Below are 22,388 nucleotides of genomic sequence, written 5' to 3' on the forward strand. Positions count from 1 at the left end.
TCTTTTTTAAAAAATGACAAAAAATAATGAAGGAAAAAACAGCTAAAAAAAAATGAAGAAAGGAAACATGAATATTTTTACCTCGATCTGTTACAGAGAAGAGAAACAATGCTGATGATAACCTGAGTAAATTCCACTCAAGTCAGCTTGCAGATGACTAGCTTATTCATTTTTATATCTTTGGTGCCATGCAAAGTACCCCGCATTTATAGGACTTTTGCTACAAGTTAAGAGCTGAATGTGTTCCTGAAACAGAAACTTACTGGGTAACTCAAAAACAAACATGCTCCTGAAACAGACAGGCTAATTATCCTAACTTAAACAAAAATTGTTGTGATAACATCTTTCATGAAAAAAAAAAAGTACTTGCCACCAATACCACAAAGTTATTTAGGAAAATAGACTAAGAAAAAAATATCTTGCTACACGCATACATAAACTCCATACTTCAAATAAATCTTTAAATGTCAGAAGCTCTGAGGAAAAAAGATTTCTAGGAGGACCTAAAAAATGAGTGGAAGTGTTAGTCGCTCAGCTGTGCCCGACTCTTTGTGACCCCATGGACTGCAGCCCACCAGGCTCCATCTGTCCATGAGATTTTCCAGGCAAGGATACTGGAGCGGGTTGCCATTTTCTTCTCTAGGGGATCTTCCCAACGCAGGGACTGAACCTAGGTCTCCTGCAATGCAGGCAGATTCTTTACCGACTGAGCTACAAGGGAGGAGGTGCTGGAGAATAGGAAGAGAAGAGAAAATTTAAACACATACCATTAAACACATACCACTGGCATATATAAGTAAATATATAAATTTTAATAGGAAATAAACATTAATTAAGAGCTAGGTTTTAAAGGCAGATTGCTTGGGTTCATATCCTGGTTCTATCATTAATTCTGTATACTTAAGCAAACTAAACTTCTCCTGCCTTGATTTTTCTAACTGTAAAAAATGTGCATAGTAACTGAACCACAGGCCTTTAGAAAGATCAAATGAATTAATACATGTAATACTTATAGACTAATGCCATGCAGGTAATAATTATTAGCTGCTACCGATGCGGAAACATTGAGGCCAACTGATTTTCCCTACAACATGTATTTAAATGGCAGATCTGGCACTTGAATTAACTCTTTACTCCAAATCTAAATATCCAGGATTTAGGTAGGGGGTAATAAGTTCTGAGTAGATTTTCTTAAAACTGCTAGTCAATAAAAATTAAAGTATGGAACACCAAAGCATTTTCTGTATATATCCTATTTCATGGTTTTGTATATCACTTTTACTTATTTTCTCTTCATGTCTCAGTAAATCATTCCTTTAAAATTTTCCGACATTGTTTATCTACACTTTGCCCATGGGAAGTTTAGGGGCGAGTGGGCCAGGGGACAGTGGAATCACTCATCCTGGAACCTTTGTGCTTGATACCAGACAGAAGGCAAAGTAACAGGACAAGACCGGCCTGCATTTGCAGATGGGTTGGGCTTCCCTGGTAGCTCCGAGGTTAAAGCATCTGCCACCAATTCAGGAAACCCAGGTTCGATCCCTGGGTCGGGAAGATCCCCTGGAGAAGGAAATGGCAACCCACTCCAGTATTCTTGCCTGGAGTATCCCATGGACAGAGGAGCTTGGTAGGCTACAGTCCACGGGGTCACAAAGAATCGGACATGACTGAGTGACTTCACTTTCACTTTCCTTACCACTAGCGCCACCTGAGAAGCAGGGGTAGACAGGGCAGAGGCAGTTAAGTATGGAAACTATGAAAGAACAGAGAAGGGGCCAGCCAGGAAAACTAGAGTCTCCTAGCCAGATGAATTTTCCTTTTTCTCCTCACCTGGTGAATTTCCATAGTAAACAAACAGTATTATAACAGGCTTTATAGCAAAGCCTGGACCATAAAGAAAGCTGAGCACCAAAGAATTGATGCCTTTGAAATGCGGTGTTGGAGAAGAATCTTGAGAGTCTCTTGGGCTGCAAGGAGATCAAACCAGTCAATCCTAAAGGAAATCAGTCCTGAATATTCACTGGAAGGACTGATGCTCAAGCTGAAGCTCCAGTACTTTGGCCACCTGATGTGAAGAACTGACTCACTGAAAAAGACCCTGATGGTGGGAAAGATTGAGGGCTGGAGGAGAAGGGGATGCCAGAGGATGAGATGGTTGGATGGCATCACAGACTCAATGGACAAGAGCTTGAGTAAACTCTGGGAGTTGCTGATGGACAGGGAAGCCTGGCATGCTGCAGTCCATGGGGTTGCAAAGAGTTGGACATGACTTAGCGACTGAACTGAACTGATAGCAAAGCCATGGGAGCAAATCATTCACTCTCCAAGCAGTAAGACTGTTGATGTTAGACACCTCTTTGGAAAAACAAGTAAATCATTTTAGAAAAGAAAAAGAGATGTCCAATTTTGTAAGTTGATTCCAGTATTCTACATGTTTATTTCTGCTTCATCAGCTAAGAAGTATTTAATAATTCAGTTAGACACAGCAGGCAGTATGCATGCTGTGACAAAGGATGGCAAAAACTATAGTTGTTAGTTATGGAAATGCTATATATAACACAAAGCAGTGGACTGAAAGAGATGCCAAACTTGCTTGTTTCAGGCAGCTGACATCATACTTGTGGTGAGACAAAAACATACCATCATATCTGTAAATTATGAAACCCGAAAGTAACTTTTGGAACAAGATTTATTTTTCCGACTCAGGAAATATTAAACCACAGTATCATACCTGGTATCAATTTTATCTTGAAACCATTTGCTGTAAGACGAGGATCGGACAGGTAAATAGATCCACTGTACCTTTGGTCATCTGCTGTCATTTTATGTAAAATCTCTAAATAATGGGATCCATTAAAAAGACTGAAAAAGAAATTATGGCCCTTTAACTTCTTAAATATTTTAAGTGAAATAAGAGAATTTATGGAAAAAAGTGAATCTGAAGGCCCTTTAAAAAGTGTTATCATCAGTAACCAAAATACAACGGTGTAAGGAGCCCTGTGAGAAACTCTACTGCTTTTACATTTGCTTAATACTTCGCAGACCTACCACATACAGTGTACAGAAAGGAAGAATAGACAAAAACCAGTCTCTATCTTCTACAACTTTACAAACTAAATGTGAAATTTAAAAAGTGCTCTTTTGATATAATACAAATGAAAACTTTATTTATAAATAATGCCACGGCACAATATATTGTCAAGTTATTGATGCAGTCCACCTTGCATAATATTCTGTCATTAGTCAAGGCTTCTTCAATAAGAAGACGATAAGCAAGTAACCTTTTTTCCCAGGAACTTAAAAATTTAATAATTCAAGACTCTGGAGAGATTTGTCCTGTATACTATAGGCATGATATGTTTGCTAAAGGTGGCCTATAACATGGTTCTGAGTGGTAAAAGCATTAAACAAAATTTTGAGGTGGTGAAAATTATCTAGGGCAGAAATTAACCTTTCATGTTGGTTTTAGGCCTGCTCAGGGTGCTTCATAACATGTTATTCACAATAATGTGTCTGTTGACACCCACCATATGGTAGGTGTGTAAGGCACTATTCTACATTCTATCTGGTGCAGGATGATAAGCTGCTACTTGTTCATTAAAATCCTGAACTCCTCGAAAAAGCAAATAGATAATGTCTTTGCTTATCATCTCTGAAAGGTGGGGGAGAGCAGATACCACAGAGAGGAGAACTATCTATAATGTATAGATAGTAGGGGTGCTCTGTCTGGTGCAACCCAATATTCAGAAGATCAATCTGCAAGCCAGCAGTGGCGGTGATGATGATACAGTGTAGAAAGCAGTGGTGCAGGATCCAGAGTTACTGTCAAGATTGGAATCTTACATACACCACTTACATACTGACTGTATGAACCTTAGTAAGTTACTTGACGTTTCTGTACTTGTTTCTGTATTAAAATGTGGATATCTCTCATTAGGTTATTGTGAGATAGGATCATGAAAGCAAAAACCTTAGTAAAGTTCCTATCATACAGTAAGAGAGCAATACATATTAGCCACTTTCGTTATTATTATTGAGCTCTTACTTTGTATTTCATAGATCTCTATTCTGCTGAGAGATAAACTATACAACCTGCATTAGAAATCTGATGCAAAAACAGTCCAACACATAATTATCCTATTTATGACTCAGTTTTTAAAAACTTATTATGACTGGGATGTCACATTTCAGAAGAAAGGGGAAAAGAATTTTGAATGAAGCTTTGTTGCTATTCAAATATGAAAGATTATTCTCAGGCTGTACGGACCCAAATAATAATTTTAATGTAATTTTTAATCTGTCATATATTTTAGTACTTTTAATGTATTATAAAAATATCATAAAGAAAAATATTTTTTAAAACCTGTAATTTGTACAAGCACAAAACAATTTTTGATATAAATGAAAATTTACAAACATCATTTAGAAAAGCAATCGAGTATAAAATTTGAAATACACTCTAGCTCTTTTAAAGGGAAGAGAGAGAAAAGTACTGATTTTGTACAAAAGTACAAATTTTGTTACTGTTTAAATTAAACCTAAGGGTGTATTAATTCTTTTAAATTCTTCCTTTCACAATTTCCTAAGCCACTTTAAAGAGAATACTGTGAAAGACACTGGACTTTAGTTACTGTGATTACTACTGCAGTATTCTCTTTAAAACATTTAAAAATATTTTTAAAATGAGTTTTATTTCTGTATGTTCTGATACAGAACTTTGTCCTACAAAACAAACTCACATTTTTTAAATTTTAGGTTACCTCCTTTATCATAACTTCTTCTACCTATGTAAGCCTAAAAAGAGAAATATTAAGTATATTAAAGTGAAATGTTAGTATTTTAGTTAATAGCTATGTTTTAAGAGAAAACAATTTGTTCATGTAAGATATGAACAGGAAATACTCCATTTATATTCTATAATAATGTAAGTGCAGGCAATAGTCATCTGTGGATAAAACCATTTTGGAAAAGTTAACCGGGAACTTTAAGGTGGAATGTCAGGTTGTCAGCAGCTCATTTCAGTTCAGTCGCTCAGTCGTTTCTGACTCTGCGACCCCACGGACTGCAGCACACCAGGCTTCCCTGAACCCAGTGATGAGTGCCTTTTGATGTGATGAAATATGAAGCACATAGCATCACCCATTAAGCAGTCTTACCAGAAAGTATCTATTCAATCCTCCTGAACTAATATCCATTTAAAAATGGGAGGGAAAAACAAGTTAAACACCACAAGGAAACAGACAGACAAACAGAGACAATGGGATATTCTAACAAATAAGTGACTAAGTATCCACAATAAGTTAATGGTATGATATTAGAAAAGATTTCAAATACATAACAAAATGTAGTGGCTGGACCTGGGTTAGATGTAAATTAAAGTTAATAATCCAAAATATACAAAAATACATTTTGAGACAATCCCAATGAATTAGTATTGTATAGGGTATGAAAAAAGGCATTGTAGCTAGGTAAGAAAATGGCCACTTTAGCAATACACTGAAAACTCTTTTAGGTAGGAATCATTCTAAATCCTTTAGCAAAAGGAAAACATACATGCGCATATATAAATATCAAAGACAGACAGAGGAAATGTGGGGAAACCTTGATAACTATTGATAAAGGCAAGCACTATATAATTCTATGTTGGTCTATGTTTGAAATGCTAAAACAAAGACAACACAAGAAGTGCCATGGCAATCCAATGTCAGAATTACCCTGGGGAAGTTACTAACGTATGGGAGGTAGGGGACTGAGCTTGCTATTTATTAAGTGCAGAAGTAATCTAGAATATTCTAAAATTATTTAAAAGCAATTAATTCTACTAAATATTAGAAATCAAATTATACAATTTCTTTAAATAAATACCACTTTTCCATACTAGGAAATTCAACTTTTCACCTTCAATTTCAATTAGTAAATGTTTTTAAGGGTAAAAAAAAATATTACTTCACCATACCTCTCTGTTAATATAATTGGTTTTTCCAGTGGCTCTGCAGGAAGTTTGTGATTCTCAAGAAGTCTTTTAAATAGCAGAGCTTCTTCCACTCTATATGGATTTAGCAACATTATTTCTGTTTTGGATGTAATTAGCCAAGCGTCAGGAAACTTGAGATTGTGGATCAAGCAAAATTCGTCCTTTTCTTCTAAGTCCAATTTCTTCTGTGTATCAAAATTTTTTAAGTTTTCCATAGAGAAGGGAATCTGAACTATTTTAATGTTTTGGTTCTGTTTTTTTTCAATTTGGGCCTGAAAGAGCTCATCAAGTTTTGGCTGATTAGATAGTGAGGTTTTCAACTTGTGCTTCTGTGCCAAATTCCAAACACTGGTGGGTTTCATCCTTTTTTTGCCATCTTTTAATGATACTTGTGACTCTTGTTCGATGGCTCTCTTGATTTGCTTATTGTATCTTTCCAAGTCTTTAGTAGCTTTCTCTTCATATCTATGAATAAATATAAAAATGATCTAATAAAGTCATAATGAGAAATATATTAACCATCTGAAGTAAATGTTATAAAAAATAAAGAGGTGGCATTCCAGGCACAGTAATGCAAAGGGGCTCATACAGCACTAACCCACCAATATATAACCATGATAAGCTGTGAACAAATAAAGAAATCAATTATTTAATACAGGCACTGAAGAGTATAGAAAAGCAACAGAATTTGGAATGGATTCAACCCTTGAAGAGATCCACATTTATACCACTTTTAACCAGACTGAGTCCCCAGCATTATGGGAGAATAGCAAGACCTCGGTCAGAAAGCTAAACTCACAATAGACTGAGTCATCAGAGCATAGAACACCCTGCTTCGAAAACAACTGGAAATCGAGGAAGAAAATCTCAGAAAATCCTACGTGTGAGAATCTAGAGGAAAGTAAGCACTAGACCCTAAATGAACTAAACAGAGATTTCAACAGCTGCATGCTGCAAAAGAAAGAAGAGTTTGGAGCTTAAGTTTCACATAATCAGATGACTCGGAGAACAGTTTGTGCTTTCAATTAAAATTGGAGAAGGGCTACTTCTTAAGGAAAAAACACACAACTATATTATAGAACTCAGGAAGTTGCCCTAAGACTAAGAGCAAAATTTAAAGTCTCTGCCTGAAGTATAAAACAAAGCCTCCCCAAGCTCCAGGGGACCTGTCAGTAACTTAACTGTGTGGTAGAACAAAACCCAATACTTTTCAAAAGATATTAGAATCCAGGGTTTCTCCAACATATCATCAAAATGTCCCTTATACAAGCAAAAGGTAACACTCAAGCAATAAAACAGAACAATGTGAGTTATGGGAAAGAAAAAATGAACAGTAGAAACCATCTTCAAGATGATACAGATGTTTGAATTTCAAACAGAAATTTTTAATGGGTTTTTGACAGATGAATCATGGTAGAGTTATGACAAAACATGGTTCACTGGAGAAGGGAATGGCAAACCACTTCAGTATTCTTGCCTCAAGAACCCCATGAACAGTATGAAAAGGCAAAAAGATGTAACACTGGATGATGAGCCCTCCAGGTCAGTAGGTGTCTAATATGCTACTGCAGAAGAGGGAAGAAATAGTTCCAGAAAGAATAAAGAGGCTGGACCAAAGCAGAAACAATGCTCCACTGTAGATGTATCTGTTGGTCAAAGTAAACTCTGATGCTGCAAAGACTGTATAGGTATTTGGAATGTTAGGTCATGAATCAGGGTAAATTGCACATGGTCAACTAGGGCTTCCCTAGTAGCTCAGCTGGTAAAGAATCCACCTGCAATGTGGGAGACCTGGGTTGGACACCTGGGTTCGATCCCTGGGTTGGGAAGATCCCCTGGATAAGGGAAAAGCTAGCCACAGGGTCACAAACAGCCGGACATTATTGAGAGACTTTCACAAGCAGGAGATGGGAAGAGTAAACATCGGCATTTTAGGAATCAGTGAACAAAAATGAACAGGAATAGGTGAATTTAATTCAGATGACCATTGTGTCTACTACTGTGGCCAAGAATCCCTCAGAAGAAATGGAGTAGCCCTCATAGTCAACAAAAGAGCTCAAAATGCTGTAGTATTTGACTGCAATGTCAAAAATGACAAAATGATCCTAGTTCATTTCCAAAGCACACAATTCAGCATCACAGTACTCCAAGTCTATGCCCCAACCACTAATGCCAAAGAAGCAGAAATTGAACAGTTCTATGAAGACCTACAAGACCCTCTAGAATACAAAAAAAAAAAAAGAAAAAAAATGTCCTTTTCATAAAAGGGAACTAGAATGCAAAAGCAGGAAGTCAACAGATGCCTGCAGTAACAGGCAAGTTTGGCTTTGGAGTACAAAACCAAGCAGGGCAAAGGCTAACAGAGGTTTACCAAGAGAACACACTGGTCATAGCAAACACCCTTTTCCAACAACACAACGGACAACTCTACACATGGACATCCCCAGATGGTCAATAGTGAAAAAAGACTGATTATGTTCTTTGCAACAAGACAGAGAAGCTCTATACAGTCAGCAAAATCAAGACTAGAAGCTGACTGTGGCTCGGATCATGACCTCCTTATTGCAAAATTTAGACTTAAATTGAAGAAAGGAGGGAAAACCACTAGACCATTCAGGGATGACCTAAGCCAAATGCCTTATGATTATACAGTGGAAGTGACAAATAGATTCAAGGGATTAGATCTGACAGAATGCCTGAGGAACTGTGGATGGAGGTTCATAACATTGTAGAGGAGGCAGTGACTAAAACCATCCCAAAGAAAAAGAACTGCAAAAAAGGAAAGCGGTTGTTTGAGGAGCCCTTACAAACAGCTGAGAAAAGAAGTGAAAGGCAAAGAGAAAGGGAAAGACATACCCAGCTGAATGCAGAGTTTCAGAGAACAGCAAGTGAACTCACGTCACTCAGTCGTGTCCGACTCTTTGCGACCCCATGGACTGTAGCCTACCAGGCTCCTCTGTCCATGGGATTTTCCAGGCAATAGTCCTGGAGTGGATTGCCATTTCCTTCTCCAGGGGATCTTCCCAACCCAGGGATCGAACCCAGGTCTCCTGCATTGTAGACAGACGCTTAACCGTCTGAGCCACCAGGGAAGTCCCTGCAAGAGAATAGTAAGGAGAGATTAAAATAAAGATTTCTTAAATGAACAATGCAAAGAAATAGAAAAAAACAATAGAATGGGAAACACCACAGATCTCTTCAAGAAAATTAGATACCAAGGGAACATTTCATGCAAAGATGAGTACAATAAAGGACAAAAATGGTATGGACCTAACAGAAGCAGAAGATATTAACAAGAGGTGGCAAAAACATACAGAACTATACAAAAAAGATCTTCATGACCCAAATAACCATGCTGATGTGATCACTCATCTAGAGCTAGATATCCTGGAGTGTGAAATCAAGTGGGCCTTAGGAAGCATCACTATGAACAAAGCTAGTGGAGATGATGGGATTTCAGCTGAGCTATTTCAAATCCTAAAAGATGATGCTGTGAATATGCTGCTCAATATACCAGAAAATTTGGAGAACTCAGCAAGGGCCACAAGACTGGAAAAGGTCAGTTTTCATTCCAATCCCAAAGGAAAAGGCAATACCAAAGAATGTTTAAACTACTGTACAATTGTGCTCATTTCACATGCTAGCAAAGTAATGCTCAAAATCCTTCAAGCTAGGCTTCAACAGTTTGTGAACCAAGAACTTCCAGATGTACAAGCTGGATTTAGAAAAGGCAGAGGAACCAGAGATGAAATTGCCTACATCCAGAGAAAGCAAGAGAATTCCAGAAAAACATTTGCTTCATTGATTATGCTAAAGTCTTTGACTGTGTGGATCACAACTGGAAAATCCTTGAAGAGATGGGAATACCTGACCACTTTACCTACCTCCTGAGAAACCTATATGCAGGTCAAGAAGCAACATTTAGAACTGGATATGGAATAGTGGACTGGTTCCAAATTGGGAAAGGAGTGCATCGAGGCTGTATGCTGTCACCCTTTTTATTTAAGTTCTATGCAGAGTACATCATGTACTCTGGGCTGAATGAATCACAAGCTGGAATCAAGACTGCCAGAGGAAATACCAACCTCAGATCTGCAGATAACATCACCCATATGGCAAAACGTGAAGAGGAACTATCGAGCCTCTTGATGAGGATGACAGAGCAGAGTGGATAAGCTTAAAAACTCAATGTTCAAAAAACGAAGATCATGGCATCCTGTCCCATCACTTCATGGCAAACATATGGCAAAAAAGTGGAAACGGTGGCAGCTTTTATTCTCGCGGGCCCCAAAATCACTGCAGACAGTGACTACAACTACAAAACTCAAAGACGCTTGTCCCTTGAAAGAAAAGCTATGACAAACCTATTCGGTGTATTAAAAAGAAGTGACATCACATTGCTGACAAAGGTCTACATAGTCAAAGCTATGGCTGGACTCAGGTAGATTATGATAAATTAAGGATGTATAATATATTACCCAAAGCAAAAAATCTGGCAAAGCCAGTAAAGAAATTTAAAATTAGATATGAAATTATATTCATGTAGTGGTCATGTATGGATGCGAGAGTTGGACTGTGAAGAAAGCTGAGTGCCAAAGAATTGATGCTTTTGAACTGTGGTGCTGGAGAAGACTCTTGAGAGTCCCTTGGACTGCAAGGAGATCCAACCAGTCCATCCTAAAGGAGATCAGTCCTGGGTGTTCATTGGAAGGACTGATGTTGAGGCTGAAACTCCAATACTTTGGCCACCTCATGCAGAGTTGACTCATTGGAAAAGACCTTGATGCTGGGAGGGATTGGGGCAGGAGGAGAAGGGGACGACAGAGGATGAGATGGCTGAACGGGATCACTGACTCGATACTCATGAGTTTAAGTGAACTCCAGGATTTGGTGATGGACAGAGAGGCTTGGTGTGCTGCGATTCACAGGGCTGCAAAGTGTCAGACATGACTAAGCAACTGAACTGAACTGAACAAACTGTCTTGTTAGTTTAGCACAGTACATCTAACTACAGGATTCAGATTCTTTTTAGATGTCCATTCTTCAAGATATGCTGCTGGGCTTGATTCTCAATAAATTTCAAAAGATTTAAATCTGACAGCATTTTACCCATCCATGATAAAATTAATCAGAAATTAGTGGGCTTCCCAGGTGGCACAGTGGTAACAAATCTGCCTGCCAATGCAGGAGACAAAAAAGACGTGGGTCCAATTCCTGGGTCGGGAAGATCCCCTTAAGTAGGAGATGGCAACTCACTCCAGTATTCTTGCCTGGAAAATCCCACGGATGGAGGAGCCTGGCAGGCTACCGTCCAAGAGGTCACAGAGAGTAAGACATGACTAGGCACTGAGCACACACAGCACAGCAATAAGATATTTAGAATAGAAAAACTCCAAGTATTTGGAAACTAAACAACACAATTCAATTCATAATATCCAGAATCTGGAAAGAACACACTTTTCATCAGCTGGAGACTGAGAAGACAAACTGTGGTATACTTACACAACTGAGTACTATTTATCGATTAAAAAGAATACAGTATATGGATACATTGAACAAACCTGAATGAAAACCTCAAAAACATTTTCTTGGGGGAAGCTGGACACAAAGGAGTACGTATCATTATGATTTTATATATAAGAAGTTCAAGTACTGGCAAAACCAAACTAATGTGACAGAAATCAAAATAGTGGCTGCAAGTGGTGACTGGCTTGTAGGTAACAGTAAAGAACCTTCTGGGCTGAAGGAGGTATTCTGTATTTTGTTTGTGGTGGTGGTTTCATCGGTGTGTACATGTGAAAATGCATTGAACTATCTACATATAGTTCAGATCTATGCAGTTCACAGCAGCTAAATTTTACCCAGTTTTAAAAACCATTTAACGTACAGGAAACTAAAAAGGGGGGAAAAAAAAAAGGAAAGAATTAAATAAAACATTAAGGAGTCAATTGCCAATCTGAAGAATTCCTTAAATATGTGGTGTAACATCAACACAGAAGAAATGATGCTCTGAGCACAACAAAACTTACATACATTTAGTAATTATATTGTTGTTTAGTCACTAAGTCATGTCCTACTCTTGCAACCCCACCAGGCTCCTCTGAACATAGAACTCCCCAGGCGAGAACAGTGGAGTGGGCTGCCATTCCCTTCTCCTGGGGCTCTTCCTGGCCCAGGGATGAAAGCCACTTCTGCATTGTGCAGGGGCATTCTTTACCACTGAGCCACTATGGAAGCCCTAGTAATTATACACTAACAAAATCAAGGTCAGTCTAATAGTAATGCTCAAAATAAAAAAAATCATAATTAAATTTATAAATTTATAATTGTTTTATGGCTAAATGTTAATTTTTTCAGTTACTATTTCTCATTTTAGAGTTAGCAATTTTAAAAAAAAAAGTTCAAATAAACTGAACACAAAGGTCCAAGATAAGGGACCTTTTAAAATTATACTGGGTTAAAAAGTTAAAAGGTCTTTTCTATTTTGATTAATAATAACAGGGATAAAATGAACTTCTAGGGCCAAAAACAGTCTTGTATAGTGGTTATATCACCCCTTTTCTACTGGTTTCACTCTCAAGAGTTTACAATTCTCCATACTTAGGCTGAGTTTGGGCAGTAGTGTTTTGAGAGACCTCCATGGGGGATTCTAATACAAATCTAGAACTAAAAACTGCTATTTGTATTCAGCAAATGGTCCTGGCTAAGAGCAGAGACCTTAGAGACAGACTGCCTGGCCTGCCTTTGCCATTTAGCAGCTCTACACAATGAATTAACTTTCCTGTGCTTCAGTAGGCTCATCTGTAATATCTAGATAATATACATCTTAAATACTTCATAACTTTCATGTGAGGAATAAAATGAGTTGAAATGTTTTAGGTACTTAGAATAGTTCCTGGAATCTAGTGAAGTGAAGTCGCTCAGTCATGTCCAACTCTTTGCAACCCCATGGACTGCAGCCTACCAGGCTCCTCCATCCATGGGATTTTCCAGGCAAGAGTACTGGGGTGGGTAGCCATTTCCTTCTCCAGGGGATCTTCCCAACCCAGGGATCGAACCCAGGTCTCCCGCGTTGCAGGCAGAGGCTTTATCATCTGAACCAGGGAAGCCTATCATTTACTGGAACCTAGTAAATGATAATAAATATATGGTATCATTATTTTCTATCAAGAAACACCTATCTTATAATGAATGGGGCACACAGTTGATTAAAGATTGGCAATTATTTAAGAAACCTTGCTAAAAAGATTTTTAAATGCATTTTTAAATGCAGACTAGAGAATGTAATTCTGAGCTTTAGAAACTCTTAAGAAACTGTTGAGTTATATTGTAGGTAATATACATACATTTTAAAGGAGAAATTTGGATAGGTGTGTATTAGAAAATAAAAATAATACTATTGGGAGAATGGAATTAAATGTAGAAAGGGAGACTAAACACGAGACGTGCACATCGTGTAGTTTGTACTCAGTACATATTTGCTGAATAAATAAATTTTAGCTGAATAAGAACGTTAAAAAAAAAGACTTTATTTCACTGTAAACTAGGTAAACGAAAAATGCTTCTTATAGTTGCTGACTAGGCAGGCCATGTTCATAATTATTAATGTTATTTTCTTCCATTTCCACTTAGAATCTGAAATTCTAAGTTACAATGCACAAAGTTTTCAATACAGTTTACCTTCAATTAGTACTATAAATAAGTATTTTTAGCTCCGGGACATTCAAATTCAAAATTTTGTCCCACAGTGGGGTGAGTTCAAGATGAAGGTTACCATTTGTAAATAACTATAACGTGCAACTTTTCACACAGGATACTAATCTTTTGATTTATTCAAGAAGTCAATTTAATTAGTTCCTTGGGAAATATAAAAAATTATGTCCAAAGGAATATTAAGTAAATATTAAGTTAAAACAGATGTTATCTTTGACTTTATGTCATTAAGGGATTTAGTAACTTAAATGAGAAATATGAATTCTGATTTATCACTAACCAACTCAAGTGACTCTATCTCAAGATTACATGTAATTACAAAGTTTATTTACCATTTTTAATATTATCCCAATTACAGTATTATTCTTAGTTATTCTAAGTAGAAATATATTCACGGCTACTGCAAACAAAAGTTCAAGGCAACTGACTGAGATACTAGTAGGAGGACAAAGGGTTTTCTAGTCCACTAGAGGAAAAGAGATGAAAGCAAGGTGGGGTGGGGTGGGGTGGGGGAGAGGAATCCAGAAAGGGAAAGAATTTTAGATGTAGGAACCTTCTACTGTAAAGTTTACCCTAAGCTTAAGCTGTTGGTAGAAAACCCTGACCCTAGGTCTTATTCAAAACTCTTCAAACCTTCCATGATCTGACCTGACTGGATCCTACGATCTTTGTTTTTGGTAACCGTTCCCTTCTTCAGGGGATCTTCCCATCCCAGGGACTGAACCCAGGTCTTCTGCATTGCAGATGGATTCTTTACTGTTTGAGCCACCAGGGAAACCCTTCTTTACCACACTCCCCTGTGGTATAATACATTCCTGTCATAAAGGGCATCTTTCCATTCCTCAGTAACACTGTCTTCCTTCTAGCTTCTGGGCATTCTTATGTGCTGTTCCTACTACACAGAAAATTCTCTATACCATCCTGATCAATTTCTATTCAGGAAGTATCTCCTGTCCTATAGATATGATTAAGCCTAACTGCTAAGTGTTTTCATAACTCATTTCTTTAAGATTGTACTTTTATTAGTGAAAGTATGTTCAATTTATTATTTATCACTGTATCTGAAATGATTAGCTAGAGTACACCAGCCTTGTACACAGAATATTCTCAGTATTTCCTGAAAGTGAAGTTGCTCAGTCATGTCTGACTCTGCGACCCATGGACTATAGCCTACCACGCTCCTCCATCCATGTGATTTTCCAAGCAAGAGACCTGGAGTGCGCTGCCATTTCCTTCTCCAGGGGATCGTCCCAATCCAGGGACTGAACCAGGGTCTCCTGCATTGTAGACAGACGCTGTACCGTCTGAGCCACCAGGGAAGCCTAAGTATTTCCTAATTGAAAGGAATAAGGAAAAAAAAAGACAGGAGAGGAAAGGAAAGGAAGGAAGAAAGAAAAAAGGGAGGAAGGAGGGTGGGGGAAAAAACTGGAAACAAGAGAAAAAAGAAAAGAAAAGGAAGAATAGATGGAAGGACTGATTATCTGTAGGAGACTGCTCTCATGTTCCTTAGCACTCCTTATAGAACTTAAGACCGTGGAAAAGAATTCTAAGATAAAGACCAGAAGAGAAATGGTAGTTGATGCAATTCTTGAGTGTTAAACATTTTTGCTCTAACTTTTCACTTATCATGATTGTCAACCTGGTCTGCCATGATCATCAGACTCTGGCTCTGGATGATTCTAACAGAGCTTTCTGTGACACGTAGTAAGCTCTTTGATCCCAAGAAACCTAAATTTTCTCCACAGGTTTCTATTTCTGACCTTCAAATTAAATCTAATCTTGAATAAGCAAATGAAAAATAATGTCAATCCCAAGAGAGAAATTTCCTTTTCACAGATTAAAAACTCTGATTAACATCATGAACATTATTTACTATGTGCTAGTCATTTATAACACATAATATATCTTATTTAATCCTCACAACAACCCAAAAGATACTGTGCACACATTTTTACATAATGCTAGAAAAGAGAGGAACATGAGGTTTCAACCCAGGTGTAGCTTCAGAGGTCTTCAACAATGCTCTTCTGTTTACCTTACGGCAATAAGACAGAGAAAACTTTGAATTCCAGAATGCTGCCTGATCATTTTTAGATGAGGTCTATTAACGAGAACCCTTGTATCTTAACACGTTGGGGCCTGCAAGGAGAAACAATGCTGAGACTGGGGTAATACCTGCTGTTCTGAGGCTGAAAGGGAACAGCTACCTTGAGCTGCTGCACTGTACCTACTTCCATGAGAACTGGGAACATCTATGCTTCTTTTCCCTATTCTTAGACAACTCTCAATTCATCACTTCCTGATCAATGCCATTCAATCTTCATGGGCTTGCTGTATTAAAACTTAAATGCTCTCATCGTTAAATTGAATGTGTCATTTTAAAACTAAAAATAATCATCATCATCATAATGTGACCTTCATTTGCATCTTGACATAACTTTTAAAGTTTGACACTTATGAAATAATTAGAAATTTGAACACTGAAGATTAAGAAATTAATATTTTAGAAAGTGATGACAATTGTATTACGACTCTACTTAAGAGTATCTTAACCAGCAAGGACCTACTGTATAGCAAATGAAACTCTACTCAATGTTATGTGGCAGCCTGGATGGGAGCGGAGTCTGGGAGAGAAGGGATACATGTGTATATGTGGCTGAACTGCTTTGCTGTTCACCTGAAACTATGAAAGCATTGTTCACTAATTAGCTATATCTTCACACAGAATAGAAGCTTAAATAAATTAATTAAAAGAATATGTTATCTTTTATAGGTACATATTAAAACATATATATAGCATACATAAATATGTTAAAAGAAAAAACACAGTCACCATCCCCACTAAAAAAAAAGAAAAAGGTAGAAGCTAAGAGTTGGGCATGACTAAGCGACTTCACTTTCACTTTTCACTTTCATGCATCGGAGAAGGAAATGGCAACCCACTCCAGCGTCCTTGTCTGGAGAATCCCAGGGACAGGGGAGCCTGGTGGGCTGCCGTCTATGGGGTCATACAGAGTTGGACATGACTGAAGTGACTTAGCAGCAGTAGCAGCAGCAGAAGTTAACTTATAGAGGTTTTGCCTATTGGTGTTAATAGTGATCTTTATTACTTTAATATTGATAGTGTTTTTATAAGACTGAATTAGCTAATAAAAAAAGAAAAACAATTGGTCAAGTATCCATGTAGTTTATCACCAAATGTAAACTCTGGATGACCAGTTACATTTAAAAGTTTTCCCAGATGTCTGACATAGTACTGAGATACCTTAGGTAATAATATATGATTGGAACTATAATTGCACTCTTTCATTTTCTGGTGAGCTAAATCACTCAAAACATAATATCCTGTGATTATACCAAGTGCCTTCAGTCAACTAGAAACAACCATCATATTTTTTTGGATTTATTCAGATCATTTGATCTAAAAATGGCAAATAATATATAGTTTTTAAATAAGAGATCAAGCCACCTATTAACCTACTCCTCCAAACCCACCATAGTTTATAAGTTGCCAATAAATAAAAGATTTTAGAAGAAAGTCTTTTGAGTTATACTGAATAGGAAGAGTATTAAGATCATTAAATTAAATCTGCAACAATGTTATGCTTTTTGTATTGTTACATGTTTTAAAGAGCAATTTAAAAAGGGAATATTCAAGATCTTAAAAAAGAAACCCTGTTCTAACAGAAAAGTTTAAAACAGTCCTGTAATAGGAAGATTAGTATAAAAAAGAAATAGAAGAAAATGGTAGTCTTAAGAATGTAAAACTTTTAATTACAAACTTAAACCAGAAAATAACTTTTTTATATAAAAAAAGAAAAATAAAAAAAATAAAAAACAAACAAACAAAAAGAAAAAAAAAAAAGTAAAAATCTCTAAATTAACCCCCCAAAAAGTGATGCCAAAAAGGTACTCTAGGACAAGCCACAAGGTATTTTCCATTCTGCTTTTCCATAAATAAGAAGAAAAAGGAGCTTTTAAACCCAGTGAGTGATATAGAATGGAAATATCTGAACATTCAGGTCACATGAAGGCTCTGGAAACTTACTTCAGCTTCTCCTCTTCACTCAATGTCTTCCACAGTTCTTCAATTTGTACTGTTGCCTCTTCCAAACTGGTCCTGGAATTTTCTGTGAGAAACTGAGCACGACGATCTTGAACAAAAAGGGCGCTTGCTGACATGGGTTTCTTGATTACTCGACTGCTAATTAAATCATAAGCTGTAAGCTGTCCAGATTTGTTATCTACCACATTTGACTTTTTGTTACAGGAACTTTCACAGAGATTCTTTTGTTCAGGACTTGTATTATTATTATTACTACTTACATTACTCCCTAAACTATTCTGAGGCACTAAAATTTTCACAGGTTCAATGTTTTCTCCTCTAGAATTAAGTATATTTCCCTTGCTCCAGTCATCTACACAAATTTCCAGAGACTTCTCAGGAACTGCTGCTTCTTCATTTTCCCCACTGTCATCTCTATGGCTTTCACTGCCATTTTCTGATTGCGCTTGCCCAACAGAATCCACAGAACAAGTTTCACTATTCTCCTCTTGGGTGTCCTCACACGATGAATCATTCTTTGGGGTTTCTTTAAATGTATTTCCATCATTCTTATCAATGCTAGAATTTTCACTATTAAAATGATCGCCATAATGGTCACCAATATGTACCTGATGATTTAAACAATAATTAGTGTTTTCCCCAGATGTATCATTACGCACATCATTTTGGAAAGGAATGGCTGAAGTATCAACATTTGGATAATTATTTCCAGATGTTTCCATCTTAGAAAGAAGCACATCTGTTTCTGTTGTTTTACTAACAACCATGTCAGCTGAGGAAACATCTGTTTTATTACTTTCATAAGAATTTGTACTAGGTAGTGATCCATAATGAGTCGTCATCAGATTTTCAAGAGCGATTAAAACAGATTCCTAAAAATACAAATTAACAAGCATTAGTGGAAATTATGACACTAACATTAAAAAATCTACAGAAAAGTAGGTTTATAGAAGATGTACAGAAAAAGTAAAAAGATTTACAGAAAAGTAAATCTAAATCTTTTTCATATGAAAATAGCTAGGACTGCATAAGTTTATAAATAGTATAATACAAAAAATTATCTGAAAAAGGTTACCTTATTCTGTAACAATACTTGACTTTTATCAGGTGTTAAATTCACATCTACATCAGCTGTTGGAACGTCAATTTTCAGAAAGAAAATGGGATACAAACGAGTAGATTCCTTTAGACATTTCAGATTGTAATAATGTCGGATTAGCTAGAAATACATGTAATGAAGACAAAAAATGACAGAAATATACTAAAGTATTATTCTTTAAAGTATTTATAAATAAAGATAGCATTATTTAAGTAATATTATCCTTAAAATACCACCAAAAGAAGCATATTCAACTGAGAAACTGAGTGGATGTAACTGCTTATTAGGAAAAGTAGTATCTAAATACTAATACTCATTTAGAGGCTTTGAATTTACTTAACATGAAGTGCAAGCAGGCATCCGATGCAACTGACTTCATGGAAAAGATCATGGTGTCAGGATGTTTTCAAAGTCCTGAGTTCAAATTCAAATTCTGTTACTTCCTAGCTACGTGGTCTAAGGTAGTCACTAACATTCAGTTTCTTCACTATAAAAGTAAAAGTCCCTCAGTCATGTCTGACTCTTTGCAAACCCTAGGACTATACAGTCCATGGAATTCTCTAGGCCAGAATACTGGAGTGGGTGGCCTTTCCCTTCTCCAGGGGATCTTCTCAACCCAGGGATCGAACCCAGGTCTCCCGCACTGCAGGTGGATTCTTTAGCAGCTGAGCCATAAGAGAAGACCTTCTTCACTATAAATAAGGATAATAATTCACCATAGAATTGTTGTGAAGAGTCATATGTAAGGTGAAAGTGAAGTGTTAGTTGTTCAGTTGTGTCTGACTTTTTGTAGCCTGCCAGGCTCCTCTGTCTATGGAATCCTCCAGGCAAGAATACTGGAGTGGGTAACCATTCCCTACTACAGGGGATCTTCCTAACCCAGGGATTGAACCCAGGTCTCCTACATTGCAGGCAGATTCTTAATCATCTGAGCCACTAGGGAAGTGCCATACTATATCTATTTTTCCTTTTCCTTATTTTAGAACAAATTCTTACAAGTAGTCCTTATAAGAAGCTGACAAATTACTTTTTTCTTAAAAAGATTACCTTCAATATATCTTTTTGGTGTACTGGTCGACTGTTTATAAAGATGAAACTCCTTTCTGGGGTTGAAAGACTTGTGCAAGAGTGGTCTGCATCATGCTTTGGAAGAAATCCACTTAGAAAAATCTATAATTGTAATAAATAATTATAGTACTGATATGCAATGTCAACAGTAAACATGAGTCCATGGATCTGGTTATACACATTTAAAGGTATAAACAAAATTAACATATGGATTTTCATTTTAAGGTCTAAAGAGCCATATACTCCTTGATAACCAGGTCATGAGCATTAAACTTAAATTACTGAAGCATGTTAAATTGGTGTTCTCAGCTAACTTTCCCTTCTTGGAATTTTAAGGGAAAACTGGCATTCATTGAAATTTCATGAATACATATCTCTTTGTCATAGGACATACAGTATAAATACTGCTGCTCTCTGCTCAACCCTATTTCCTACTATTTTCAAAAAATTTTCTTTCCTTATATTGTAACTTTACTCCAGCTGTTCATCCTTTTCTTTTCAGCCACCATTTTCTGTGAAGAAGTAGCTGTTTCTATCTTTATTTGAGTATGCCATGAAGTCAATCTGACTAGTTTTTCATTACTGAGGGAAAAAAAGATCTTTTACTCTTTGATACACTGCAATGTTGTACTTTATCTTCATTTTTGTTTAGAGAACTATTTCACAAATGTTTGAAAAGGAGGGGTAAAATAAAGAAGGATCCTAGAAAAAATACCAGTGAGAAGGGAGAGAGATTTCGTGAACAGAAAGCAAGGAAAATGCTCCTACTTTTGGAGATAATGCAAAGAACTGTTAGGAATACAGCACAGAGCCAGACTGAAATGGTTTAAACTCCGGCTGCTCTACTAATATGATCTTGGTCAAATTATTCAAAATACAGGCCTATAATCATCTCTTATCTGAAACAACTGGAATCAGATGTTTAACTAACCTGTTAAGAAACAGTAATAGTGAGAAATTTTCTGCTTAGGTTTAAAAAAGCAAGAGTGTCAGAGGGTTTGCTATTTTTAGTTAAGCAGAAACCATGAGGCTCCTTACCAACATAGGCTGTAGGCTGCCACCTAAGTCTGTGGCTATCCCTGCCCTTGGAAATAAGTGTTTAAGGAGGTGGATGCATTACCGACTTTAGAACACTAAGTGCGTTATTGTCACATTGCCAAACTGTGCCAATTTAAAAAAAAGTTAATACACAGAGCAAGATAATCCATTATAAAATGAAACTACTTCATTGACTATAAAACTTCACAACCCTTATAAATGGTTGCATCATTTACCAAGTAATATGAGAGCCTTCTTAAAGCACCTGCTGAGCATCAGGGAGAGCTGTTCAGCCTCTGAGAGACTTACTGGGCTTGTTGATGGAAAAAAAAAAAACCAAACCAGAATAGGTAAAAATAAAGATTACAATGAAGAAAACATCAGTAACATTGCTAGTGTTTTTCTTCCACACCATCTTGGTTGGCCACTGAATAAATAGTATTACTTCCAAATACTGAGCTTTAAAAATGGCTTAAGATAGATAACCTTAAGAACGAACATATGGTAAGTTATATGGAAAACTAAAATCAAATGGCAAAGTCTTATAAAATGTTACAATAAGTGAAAATCAGGCTAGTTTGTGGGGGGAAAAAAATCTCTGTAAGAGACCAAATCAGTGCAACAAAATAAAAAATAAGATAGGCCTTATAAGATTCTATACCCAAGTATCACTCAAGTAAAAAGCGAAAGGAAAATCAAAGGCAAAATATAAACAAAGGAATACTCCCCTGATTGTTCTTCAACTATGAACCCTTCTTTCCCTCCCTTCATCTCCAGCCTTCTATCATCTAGCTTCTACCTCAGTGACACTTAGTTCTACTAAGTGTCTACTTGAATCTCTGCAGACCCTGACACCAATGGGAACTCTCTCCTTTGGGAAGCATGACACTGTTTCAGCCTTCTCTTTTGGATTTTCTACTTCCTCTCTGAAACTTCCTCTTTAGTGGGATTTTCTCTCCCTTTGCTTACAGCCTATAAGGGTGATAGTCTCCCTCAGTCTCCTCATCAGACTCCTTTTTCTTGCTCTCTATCCCATCTGAGTAATTTCATTCCCATCTATACAACATACACCAGTGATGCTAAGATATAGATGTACAGCCTTTATTTCTTTCGTCTCCAAATGCTCACACAAATTTTCTTAATCTTACCACATTCAAAACTTGATAAAATATTTCAGCTCACTTTCATGCTGCTGTCCAATAGCTTCTCTTGTACTCCTTTACCAAAGTAAAGACCTCTGTCTCCTACTCAGTCTGTCAAACTAACAAGTTTCCAAGCAATACTGATGCTGCTGGTCTTCAGACCAAATTATGACAGGTAGACTCTCTAAAGCACAACACAGGTAGCAGGTCTGAAACTCCTGTCACAAGCTTCCTGGGTTACCAGCATGGGCAACAAAGTTCTAGGAAACCACAGAGAACCCAGCAAAA

At 36.9% G+C, this 22,388-nt stretch overlaps 1 protein-coding gene across 15 annotated transcripts in view; it reads right to left on the reverse strand.

Annotated features, from left to right (window-relative positions):
* The window catches only part of PMS1 (PMS1 homolog 1, mismatch repair system component), a 334,072-nt gene that overhangs the window by 228,901 nt on the left and 82,783 nt on the right, over window positions 1–22,388 (reverse strand). For 9 of the 15 annotated variants that reach the window (XM_069576897.1, XM_069576898.1, XM_069576895.1 and 6 more), the window contains 5 exons: window positions 19,900–20,022; window positions 18,829–18,972; window positions 17,736–18,625; window positions 5,957–6,439; window positions 2,732–2,862 (listed from right to left, as the gene is read on the reverse strand). In XM_069576897.1, the coding sequence (XP_069432998.1) occupies window positions 2,732–2,862; window positions 5,957–6,439; window positions 17,736–18,625; window positions 18,829–18,972; window positions 19,900–20,022 (1,771 nt within the window). Of the gene's footprint in view, window positions 1–2,731; window positions 2,863–5,956; window positions 6,440–8,830; window positions 9,072–12,857; window positions 13,101–17,735; window positions 18,626–18,828; window positions 18,973–19,899; window positions 20,023–22,388 lie in introns of those variants that run through there. The other 6 variants (XM_069576900.1, XM_069576899.1, XM_069576903.1 and 3 more) reach the window with 5 other exon arrangements.

Source organism: Ovis canadensis, chromosome 2 (assembly GCF_042477335.2).
Source record: "Ovis canadensis isolate MfBH-ARS-UI-01 breed Bighorn chromosome 2, ARS-UI_OviCan_v2, whole genome shotgun sequence".
NCBI classification, from domain to species: domain Eukaryota; kingdom Metazoa; phylum Chordata; class Mammalia; order Artiodactyla; family Bovidae; genus Ovis; species Ovis canadensis.